Genomic DNA, 12,388 nt, shown 5'->3' on the forward strand with positions numbered 1-12,388 from the left:
CGTGCCATCCGAGTGGGGTTTTAGTTTTCATGGTAAACTATTTGTATCATTTACTATGAAATATGTTTTTCTGTTATTTTCATTTGATAAATTATTTGAACCATTTACCATGAAATATTTGCTCAAATCATGGGATTTTTTTCATGTTCACATTGTAATCGTCATGAGATATTTATCGTGTTCACATTGTAATCGTCATGGTAATTTAACCATGTAATGTCATGGTAATTTAACCATTTAATCATGTAACAGTTTGAGTATGTCATGTTCTTTCTTTTTTTTATGGTTATTTAGCCATGTTCCGTGTAATAAGATCAATGAAAAATATGACTTTTTGTTATCTGGTTGGCCAACTCGAAAATTGAAGAAAACATGCAAAGATGTGGTCAACTTATCATGTTATATTCCTAAAAAAAATCAATTCCACAAATAGATTCCATGATTAAAAAAAAGTAATCAATAATATTTAAATTTAACAAATTCCACTTAATTAGGAAAATAATCCAATTCAATCCCATTAAATTGAAAAAATAATCCAATCCAATCCAATCCTACTAAATTAGGAAAGCAATGTAACATAATATATGTTTATCATAGTGAAAAGGGTAAGAAATGTAATTCACATACTAAGAGAATGAAAACATAAGCATGAAAAAAGGGCGGGATGAATTCTTACATGACATGGATAAAAGAGGATGGATATTTAAATATTCCAAAATAAAATTGGACATAGACCGAGACAAAATTAGGATTTCATAGACGATGGGGCCGGCCACAACATAAATAATAAGATTTTCATATTTTAAAGTTCAAGAATATTATACATTTAAATAACCAAATACTACCCAATACAAAACACAATATCCACGTGCTCTTAATAAACCAAAAACAACTAAAAGATGAAAAAAATTAAAAGTTTCTCAACACGTTAGACCTGAAGCATGTATCGAAATAGAAATTCAACGATATTTTAGATCTAAAAGTCATCTATGATTGAGTTGAAACTAATTTTAGGAGCAATTTCATTCCCAATAAATATAACCAAAGCACTTGTGAGAAACTTGTCCTCCATTCGAAGCCTAGTTCTGACAATAGTCATAATTGAAAATGTCTTTTCTTATCCACTATTTTTTATTCAGGGGGCCCACCATATATCGTTATGATATTTTTTAAAAATATATATATACTTAGATAATTATGAAAATTCAAAACCATAGGGAGGCCTTGTCCCCATACAAACCTTTGGTTTCGTCATTGGACGTAGAATCGATAAAAAGTGTTTTTAACAAATTGTGCAGTTCCGATCTTTTGTGTGAGATCCCTAAATGGGTTCTACAGAACACAACCAAATTACAGAAAATTACCTGTGGGTCTGGAAAACCAAGACTTAATTCTCATTAAGGATGAACTCAATTTTTATTTACCTCTACAGACAACCTCATATGAAGATTACCCTTTTACCCTTAACTAAATATAATTTCACACTTTATTATCTTTTCAAAGTTTTCATCACCCCCTCCCACCTAGGGGTGTAAACAAGCCGAGCCGAACCGAATATTGGTATATTCAAGCTCGGCTCGATCAGAATTTGTCTGGCTCGAGCTCGGCTCGACAAGCATGTACAAAGCTCGAGCTCGGCTTGTTAGTATTCGGTTTGGAATAAACGAGCCAGCTCGGCTCGAATTCGTCAACTTTTTGGCCTTAATATTGAAAAATTGGCTAAATGAGCCGAGTCGAACCAAATATTGGCATGTTCGAGCCGAACCTATATATTTCGAGCCAAGACGAACCTGTTCGCGAACCTATATATTGGCATGTTCGAGCCGAGCCGAGCCAAACCTATATATTTCGAGCCAAGATGAACATGTTCGCGAACCTGTTCGAGCCAAGCCCTACTAGGTTGGAGCTCGGCTCGTTTATCAAACGAGCTGCAAAATCGAGCTCGAGCTCGGCTCGTTTACCCTTCGAACCGAGCCAAACTCGCGAGCTGCTCAGCTCATTTACAGCCCTACTCCCACCTCCACCCCACAACCAGACTTTTTCCAGCGAAATTTCACTACTTCAAAAAATTAGTGAAATTCACTACTTCTCAAATTTCTCTAAATTCAGCAACCACTCCGACCAATGACTTTTTCTGGCAAAATTTCACTACTTCAAAAAATTAGTAAAATTCACTACTTCTCAAATTTTACTGGTTTTCAAATTTCGTTAATTTTTGTTGGATTTCAAATTTCACTGGATGTAGATTTTACCTAATGAATTTCACTAGCTTTCAAACTCGTGAATTTTTCACTAATTCAAATTTTCACCAGCTCAGCAGCTATTTAAGAACATAAGCACCACAAATCTCGTGAAAATCACTATCTTAGACCTCGTGAATTTCACTGGATTTTTAAAACACAACCACCCACTAAGTGAATTTCATTAGCTTGGAGCTCGTAAATTTCATTAACTTTCGGCTCATGATTTCGAACTCGTGAATTTCACGAGCTTGGAGCTCATGAATTTCACAAAATTTCATAACAGAAGTAGAATCAACTACAACACAACCCAATTAGAACTGAGAAAATAAAACACAACAAAATAGTTCTTTTAGAAATAACCATGAGCAACTAGTGAAATTCACTAGCTTTGAGCAACTAAAGTTCTACTCACACATTTCATCGAATAGTTCATGTGCATATAGTTCTCGATGGAATCATCATTAGGCAAAATATTTGGTCTTCACATAAGAAGTAATGAATCAAAAGGGACAAAATGAAAGCAAGGAGTTTGGACTAAATTATTTCCCCTGTTCCTCCAAAATTTGTCCAATTGATTTACCTTTCTCTCACAATTCCACTTCAATGACCTCTTGTGATTAATTTCCTCCGACCACCAAACTCACCAGTGGCGTTGGATCTGTGGCTCCGTGTCGTCCCCATCGGAGCATGTAGAGAGCGGGAGAGAGAAGGTGAAGATCTATTTGTGAGATCTCGTGGGGAGAGTCGTTGGTGCTGGAAAAAGGGGTCGGAGAAGAGCGAGAAGCCATCTTGGGTAAATCGTTTTGATGGTCATGATTCAACGGCATCGTCGTCGCAGTCATCGTCGACGGTTGCTTCGACCGTGTTGAAGGAGTGGAACTGTGAGAGGGGAGAGAAGGCGGGAGAAGGAGATGTGAGGGAGGAGGGGGTAATTTTGGAAGAAATAATAAAAAAATTCTTACCGGTACTTTTCTATTTAGGGCCTGTACTCCGAGGGAAATAGACATTGTAAACTAAACCGGCCCGTAAGTCACTGACCAAATTACCCATAATTTTATTGATATATACACGGATCTGTTCAAGCCTTTTTACATACCACAGACAATGGCGGGCCCGAGACCTCTGCATAATTGACCCGAACTGACGGTCCAGAATCCAGACCCGGTCCAAAGCTCTGACCCGCTAATAGCAGTACATACGTACATACATACACAACGTACATATACACGGTTTGTTTGGCGACGATCTTGGACTGTTGATAAATCTGTAACCGTCCTGCAGCATTTCAAATTCTCTCTCTCTCTCTCTCTCTCTCTCTCTCTCTCGAGGAGTAGTAGTTGTAGACTAGTAGTAGTAGAGATATTAAACACTGGTGGGCTTGGACTTGAAGTTGATCGCATTAACGTATCAAAAAAAAGAAGTTGATCGCATTATTGGAGGAAGACTTTGGGGTCATCGCTTTGGGGTCCCATCTCAAAAGTTTCCCCATTGATTTCCCCGCAAATTCCTTACTTCTCTCAAGACCCAAAACATTACTCAGGAGTCAGGTCTCTCGCTCTCTCTCTCTCTCTCTCAACTGATTTTCTTACTTGTACTATTGAAGATAAGGTTCTGTTTCTTGTGGTTGTTATTGAATCCACAAAAACATATTTATTCTTGCCCTTCTCAATTCCCTTTTTTTTTTGTTTTTTTCAAGAATCAGGCAATTTTCTGAGACTATGGCTTGGAGGAATATGATGTCTTTTTGTTCCTTACCCAATTTCTGGGCAAATCGCCAGGTTTGTTGGCTTTTTTTCTTTTATTTATTTCCCACATTTTCTTCGTAAGTGTATACTGGGTTATTATACTCGAAATCATTTTTCGCTTCACATGTTCTTTTTTCTTTTTCTTTTTTTTTCGTTTTTATTGTTTTTTCTTTTTTTAGAAGTGAAGTAGGAGTACTTGTGGATATGTACGTAGATTTGTATGGGGTTTGATTGGACTTGATGAATAAGTCAATTTTTCTTGTGTAGTTGTTTCACGGTTTATTAGGACAGACATGGACAGGCTTGTTTGTTCTCATAAGGAACCCAAAAATCTTGAATTTACCTCTTCAGACGTTGGTGGAGGGGGCCAAAAGATTTAGATTTTATGAGGCCATCTCTTCCAAGAACTTAAGAATAGACATCGTTGTCCCCGAAAAAAAAATTGCAAAGTTTTTTCCCTCATAAGGAACCCAAAAATCTTGAATTTACCTCTTCAGACGTTGGTGGAGGGGGCCAAAAGATTTAGATTTTATGAGGCCATCTCTTCCAAGAACTTAAGAATAGACATCGTTGTCCCCGAAAAAAAAATTGCAAAGTTTTTTCCACAAGTTACTAAATGTGAGTGTGTTTGTTAATTTACGAGAAAAGTTTGAATTTTTTGTAGACAAAAATAAATTTTTAAAGTTTTCGTTGTGCAAACTAGATAAGTTTTGGGTACACCGGGAGAATATGTTTATACACAGAGTGGTACGTGTAGGTGTACATTTATTTATACATGCGGGTGTGTTCACGTAGTTTTAATACTGTGATGATTCTTCCTTAACATGAGAGATACAATTTGATTTGCTAAAATAGGGAGTCTTAGTTTGCGTACCCAAAAGGTAGAATTTGTTAGTGGAATTTTCTTTCAATTATAAATCGGATGCGATCAATGGTGCCGATTGCATTTTCTAGAAAAACATACGTTTTTTAAAACAATACTCTTGGTTAAAAGTTTGTTATTAAGCTTTTCTTTTTTTAGGTGCAGCGCAAACCATTTGTCATTTGATGTTTTTATAAAAGGGAAATTTATATAAATGGTCCTCCTAGTTTAATCCGAGTCTCATTTTCTTCCTCCAAGTATCAATTACAATCCTTTTGACCTTCAAGTTTGGTTTTCGTATCAAATTGGTTCAATTGATAACTTCTGTCAGCGACGGAAAAAATTAGATTGATGGCATTTTGGACATTGCAGCTCATACCAAGTTGGTCTAATCAACAACGTCTGCCCTCAATCTGATTTTTTCCATTCCGTTTGGCTAACAGACGTTATCAATTGGACCAACTTGGCACGAAAACCAAACTTGAAGGTCAAAAAAGTTGCAATTGATACTTGGAGGACGAAAATGAGACTCAAATGAAACTAGGAGGACCATTTCTATAAATTTCCCTTTTATTTAAGTAATTGGTTGATATGAAACTTTGATAGTCAATTTGACATAGTTGGCGTTCTTTGTGGTAGCAGGGGAGAATAAGCCAGGTTGAGCTTGGTGCACACACCATTAAGTCTCATGGAGCCAAAATTGCAAGGAATCATATGCATGACTGGCTTATTTTGTTGCTTCTTGTGGTCATAGAGGTTGTACTTTACGTTATACACCCGTTTTACCGCTTTGTTGGGAAGGACATGATGACAGACCTTAAATATCCGTTGAACGACAACACTGTCCCTGTGTGGGCTGTTCCAGTGAGTTTCTCATCTTATTTCATTTGGTGGAATGTCTTTATACGACTTATAGAAGAAGTATGGAAGGGCAAAATATTGATTGAAGCAATAATGTTCTCATTATTTGATGTAGTACTAAACTACCAATAACTTCTACTCTCTTTATCTGTGTTTCTCAATGAATATGTGGTAACGAAATATTCAATCTCTGCAAAAACCGTACTTTAGGTGTATTGTTCTTTTCTTGTATTTGTGAAAAAAGTTGATGCCTAAAATGTTTGCAAGAAAGAGATTATACCAATGTCTCAATTTGACCATTAGCTGCTTTCGTTCTCAAAGTTATACTTTTTCAATGTTTGTCCACACAGATAGGCTCAATTATGTTACTCATACAAATATTTATGAACTTTAGACGGGTCATCATGAAATTGATCAGCAAATACATCATTACGACCCATACTAAGCTTAATTCGCTGAAGTAGTGGATATGAGATTGTTGAAAAGTGACTAAAATTCTCAAACATAATGCTGTGAGTATGCCAATACCAACATTGCATGTGCCATATGATTCTACTATTACGAATTTTACATCTATACTTGTAATGAAGAAATTCATGTGAAAACTGAAAAGTAATTTCTTAGTTGTCATGGCGAATTCTTACAAGAAATTATGACTGATGAAAACTATCCTTGATGCTCCAGATGTACTCCGTTCTGTTGCCTATTGTGGTTTTCCTCATCTTCTATCTTCGACGGCAAGATGTCTATGATCTGCACCATAGCATACTAGGTAATCCTATGTTTTATGTTTTCAATTACCTTTCCGATGCCCTCTTCTTGCTCTTAGAAAATGGAGTACCTCCTAGTTTGATCCATGACTCATACGCATACTTTATGCAGGCCTCTTGTATGCTGTCTTGATAACTGGAGTCCTCACCGATGCAATAAAAAATGGAGTTGGCCGGCCTCGCCCTGACTTCTTTTGGCGTTGTTTTCCAGATGGCATTGATGTATGTTGTCCGTAGATTATTTATGGAATATTGGAAAATACTGGAGTAATAGTTATAATTCTTTTGTCATCTTTCTCTCCAGAAATATGACCAGTGGGATAATGTGATCTGCCATGGTAAAGATAGTGTGATCAAAGAAGGACACAAGAGCTTCCCAAGTGGTCATGCTTCATGTAAGCAACACTTCCTGGTTCCGTATGAATGAGGATTCATGACATTCTTTTAGCTGTTAGTTTTTAATGTTTGAAGTTCTTCATTACAAATTGAACCTTTTTTTATAAATAAAAAAAAAAACTTCTTTTGCTTTTTAAAGCCAGATAAAGTACATCTGATTTTCTATTGTCTTAAAGTTATTAACACTATATAATATTATAGTAGCTTATATATCTTGCAGAGAAAAAGGGTCGATAGGGCTTCATTGTAGATTTTTTCTTTTCAACTATAGTCAGAAATGAATAATGTGGTGAGGTGGTCGTAGACTCTTAGTGAAATGAAAGTCTAAAGTTGTTTAATCGTGGAGTGATTTCCTAACATATGGCATATTCATCTTACAAATTCCATTGACTTGCAGGGTCTTTTGCAGGTCTGGGATTTTTCTCGTTGTACTTATCAGGGAAAATCAAAGCATTTGACCGGAGAGGACATGTAGCGAAACTATGCATCGTTTTTCTTCCCCTCCTCGTTGCTTCTCTCGTTGCCATTTCACGCGTGGATGACTATTGGCACCATTGGCAAGATGTGTTTGCAGGAGGTCTCTTAGGTGTGTTTTTCTACCCTTAATAATTCAATGAAAGAGGAGAAAGAATAATTATTGGAGTTTGATGGTATGATCACTTGTTGTAGGTCTTGGTGTGGCAACATTCTGCTATCTGCAGTTCTTTCCACCTCCATACGACACAGATGGTAACTTCTTGAGATCTATTTTTAATTTTCTTTTGGGCAGTAGCTCGTTAAAAATTTCTGACCACCTAAATCTTTTCGGTTTCCTTTTGTGGTTCTCTCTTGAGTAGCATTTTAGATCAACCTGATATTTTTGCTTTTCGGTAAATAAACAACACCAAGTTTAGTTTGCTTTCCTAATAGATGAAATTATATCACAGAGTGGTCAGCTTCAAACCTATTACCTTATGGTTAATATAGATTGAGTTTTCCATTTCTACGAAGTTGATACTATCTTAGAAATGTATTAAGCCAATCTGCATTTAAACTTTCTAGATTCAGAATGAATCTATTAAACCCACTAACCCAGAGTGTCTGATTTACTGGGCTATCTGTTCATTCCCAGCTGCTTCTTGCTCACCAAAGCGTGCTGTACTTTAATTTTGACCCTAGTGTTGGGAGTTCCTCAGAAAACAGCTCTAGAAAATTTACTTCTGGTAATGAAAGTAGTTTCCCATCTTTGGTTTTAATGGGGAATAGAACTTTGTGAATGTTGAATTTTAAAATGCTAGTGTAACCAATCTGCTTTATTGCGCTGGTGATTTCTCCCTTTTGCTCGGTTATCATTCAACTATTTGTAACAGTTATCTTTTTTGATTGTAGGATGGGGTCCTTATGCGTATTTCGAAGCATTAAAGGAAGAGTCGCAACCGAACTCACAACTAGGCCATCCTATGTATGGTTCCAATCTAGATGTCGTAGAGGCTCAAGTAGTGAATCAGCAAACAGGGCACTACTCAGTATCAGTGACTGATCTTGAATCAGGAAGACGGTAACAGTCTTGTATGTCTCGGAGTGTACGTGTGCAGATTTTGTTCTACCTTAGATTAGTCTTTTATGTGAATGTTTTGGAACTTTAGTATCAACAACATTGTAAATAGCAATGCACAACCAGTCAATGTTACCTTTTGCATTAGTGGCTTTATAGAACAAGGTTCCACATGTTCAGTGATTGTTTGCACTCGATATTGATGTTCTTGGATTTAGCAGTAACCGCTAAGGCTGTATCTAGATCATGAATTTGTGGAAGAATTTATGGATGGAAAGGAACATGAAAAGGCAAAGGACGAGAATATAATAGAGTGGTGCTAAATTTATATATTTGGTTTCTCTACCATTTTCTTGTCCCCTCGACAAATCCATCAAAGAATCCATATTTTAACCACAACCTAGGCTTCAACGATTGATGCATACAGCCTCTTCAGTCCCAATAAATCGGTGTTTGGTGAGGGGGGATTGGATACAGATCCAATCTTCACTCAGCGTTATCTTCATTGTTGATTGTGTTCGTTACAAGAAGCTTTGAGTTTCCTTAACGAACAGGCAGGTAGGCATAGAGGATGTCTTAATTATTTGTCATAGATTTATTTGAATGCCTCTCTAAAATCATCTTGTAGCATATGTTCATAGGACAACTTTTTCTGTTTTTTTTTTTTGGAATATAGATTAATCTACTATTGTCCGTTTAACTCAATTACAATGTGGGAGGATGCATACAATGGGATTAATGTCTCCCTTTGCGAGAATGAAAGCTAGTAGAGTGCTATATCAGCTAGCATCTAGGATTTTTGGAGGGTGACAGGAAAAGGAAATTGAAACGTAGAAAAAGGGAAGAAGACGCTTTTTTTTTTTTTTTTTTTTTTTAAAAAAAAAACTCTTTTTGTTTTTGCTTCTGGTTAGGGAAATTTGTAGAAAATGCTATCAATTTTCTTTTTTCTTGTTTTTGCATTGTTACCCGTGACAAAACTGTGAGGAATTTCATGTTATTCCTTTAGAGCATCTCTAAGGGTTTGAGCTCAGTCAAACTATTTTTTGGCTTGTTACAATAGTATTTTATCAAAAATTTGACAAAGTTGCACAAATTGTGTCAAAGCAATTGCAGTATTTAACTTATAAATCTATGATGACCGTTGAATCACTTGAATTATTTCATAGGAATTTGGACAAAACATGTAGCAACATATGTTGATGTGACGATAAATTCTTGTGCCAACTTTGGCTTGAGAAACGGCTAACCATTACCATTGGAATTCATTTTGTGAGGTCTGGTGTCAAATAATTAATGACTAGTTTCAGAACCTATAGCATAAAGGTGAAGCGGGCAAAGAAAAAAGCAAAAGAAAATAAAGGAACAGAATGAAACAAATTAACTACTAGTTACAAGGCTAGTTGTCAAGTACTACAGTACTACTAGGAATCAAATCTGAATATATAACTCTTCTCCAGATGGGTTTATTCTAGGGATGTCAAATGGGCGGGTTTTGGTCAAAATGAGTAAGTTGTAAGTGGGTTGAGTCTTTAATGGGTCATAGACCCATTTAGACCCATTAATTATGAGTCTAATTACCCATACCTAGGGGTGGCAAACGGGCGAGTTTGGGTCAAATTGGGTAAGTTGTTAGTGGGTTGGGTCTTTAATAGGTCATTGACCCATTTAGACCCATTAACTATGAGTCTAATTACCAATACCCAACCCGACCCATTTATTTTAAAGCAAACCCGACCCATTTATTTTAAAGCAAACCCGACCCGCTCATTAACCCAATTACATATATACTAAAAATTATGATCGAAAAATTAGAAAAGTAAAAAAAAATTATGATCGAAACTCATAAATTTTTTCAAAAAGACGAGAATAAGTAATTTTTTTTGTCTTATTGATTTTTTTTTGTCTTTATTCAAAAAATTATAAGTTTCGATCAAATTTTTTTACTTTTCCGATTCCTCTCATCAAAACAAATTAATAAGTCACAAAAATATGACACAAAATAAAAGAAATGCAAAAAAAATTTGAATAAGGACAAAAAAATAAGTCAATTTTTTAATCCAAACCCTTTGCGGGACTACCATGAGAGAAATTTATTCACGGCGGAGCACAATTTCACGGGTCCATTCGCACAATTAATGGATGAGATGTGTTTTCAATTTTGACTGGTCAAAATAATTGTTACCGGTTACAATTGATTTTTAATTCGGACCATTCAAAATATTTTTGGACGCGTGTGATTTAGGACAAAATAATTGAATAAAAGAGAGAGAAGGCCATGCTCCTGAGGGTTTGGGGGGGGGGGGGGGGTGGGGGCGGAGAGAGAGAGAGAAGGAAAAGAGTCTGGGGAGAGAGAGAGAGAGAGAGAGGGAAAAGAGACCAATTGATGGGTTTGGGTTTGGAAAAGAAACCAATTAAGAGATGAAATTTGGTGGGTTACTTTCATTGCCCATTGGGTCATGTAAGTTGACCCAATTGATGCCCAATTATGACCCAACTAATAATGGGTTAGCTGGGTTTGAACCCATTCTTACCCAACTAATAAATGGGTTGGGTTGTGTCTATTTTCTAGTTGATGGGTCTGGGTTTGTTAATGGGTCTGGGTTCAATTTGCCACCCCTACCCATACCCAACCCAACCCATTTATTTAAAAGCACACCCGACCCGCCCATTAACGCAATTACATACTATATACTAAAATGACTAAAATACATATGTACACTAAAATGACCATATTACCCCTGTTAATTTAAAGAACTAAAATACCATGTACACTAAAATTACAATTTAAAGAACTAAAATACCATATACACTAAAATTACCATACTATCCCTCTACTACAAAAAATGACCAAATTACCCCTGTACACTTAATTACCATATTGGTTGCTCTTAATTACCGAATCGCAGCGTATCCAAGTGGCTTATTTTTTGTCTTTATTCAAATATTTTTCACATTTGTTAGTTTTTTGTTAAATTTTTGAGGATTATTGCTTTGTTATGACGAGAAGAATCTAAAAAGTAAAAAATTACAATCAAAATTAATATTTTTTTGAATAAAGACAAAAAAAATTTGCTTATTTTTGTCTTCATTCAAAAAATTTAGGTTTCGCTCATAATTTTTTACTTTTTAGATTCCTTCTGTCATGTCGAAACAATAATCCACAAAAAATTAATGAAAAACAAAAAAATGAGAAAAAAATTAAATAATTACAAAAAAACAAGCCACGAATAAGCCAACTTTCCATTCATAAGTTGAATTTTCTATTCGATCAGAATCAAAACTAGCCCATTGCGAGATGTATATATCTTTTTTCTTTTTTTTTATTAATTTTTTTTTGTATTTGATAGTTTTGCATCAAACTTTTGTGACTTAGGGATTGGTTTCGTCGAGAAAAATCAAAAAAGTAAAAAATTATGATCGAAACTCATAAATTTTTTCAAAAAGACAAGAATAAGTAATTTTTTTTGTCTTATTGACTTATTTTTATCTTTATTCAAAAAATTGTAAGTTTTGATCAATTTTTTTAACTTTTCCGATTCCTTTAGTCGAAACGAATCAATAAGTCACAAAAGTTTGACGCAAAACAAAAAAAAATGCAAAAAAAAAATTGAATAAGAACAAAAAAATAAGTCACTTAACTTTTTAATCCAAATCCTATGTAGGACTATCATGAGAGAAACTTATTCACGGCAAAGCGCAATTTCATCAGTCCATTCGCGCAATCGATGGATGAGATGTGTTTTCAATTTTGTCTGGTCAAAATAATTATTACCGGTCATAATTGGTTTTTAATTTAGACCGTTCAAAATATTTTTAGACACGTATAATTTAGCACAGAAGAATTGAGAGAGATGAGAATTTTTGGTGGGCTACTTTCATGATCCATTGGGTCATTTAAGTTGACTCAATTGATGCCTAATTAAGATCCAACTAATAATGGGTTAGTTGGGTTTGGACCCATTCTTACCCAACTAATA

The 12,388-nt window shown here is 35.4% G+C and overlaps 1 protein-coding gene across 5 annotated transcripts; it reads left to right on the top strand.

Moving 5' to 3' along the window:
- Positions 1 to 3,470: 3,470 nt before the first annotated feature.
- Positions 3,471 to 8,590, top strand: LOC131311006 (lipid phosphate phosphatase 2-like). Of its 5 annotated transcripts, none has more exons than XM_058338307.1 (9): positions 3,471 to 3,790; positions 3,940 to 4,021; positions 5,493 to 5,714; positions 6,396 to 6,483; positions 6,594 to 6,703; positions 6,786 to 6,876; positions 7,275 to 7,463; positions 7,547 to 7,606; positions 8,246 to 8,590. In XM_058338307.1, exons 2-9 carry the CDS (start codon positions 3,962 to 3,964, stop codon positions 8,416 to 8,418), a joined length of 993 nt encoding a protein of 330 aa, XP_058194290.1. In that variant the 5' UTR covers positions 3,471 to 3,790; positions 3,940 to 3,961; the 3' UTR covers positions 8,419 to 8,590. The 5 variants fall into 5 exon arrangements, with proteins under 5 accessions (XP_058194290.1, XP_058194291.1, XP_058194293.1 ...); XM_058338308.1 differs by having other exon boundaries at positions 3,946 to 4,021; XM_058338310.1 differs by having other exon boundaries at positions 3,788 to 3,851.
- The last annotated feature ends 3,798 nt before the right edge of the window (positions 8,591 to 12,388 follow it).

This window comes from Rhododendron vialii, chromosome 12a (assembly GCF_030253575.1).
Source record: "Rhododendron vialii isolate Sample 1 chromosome 12a, ASM3025357v1".
NCBI lineage: Eukaryota > Viridiplantae > Streptophyta > Magnoliopsida > Ericales > Ericaceae > Rhododendron > Rhododendron vialii.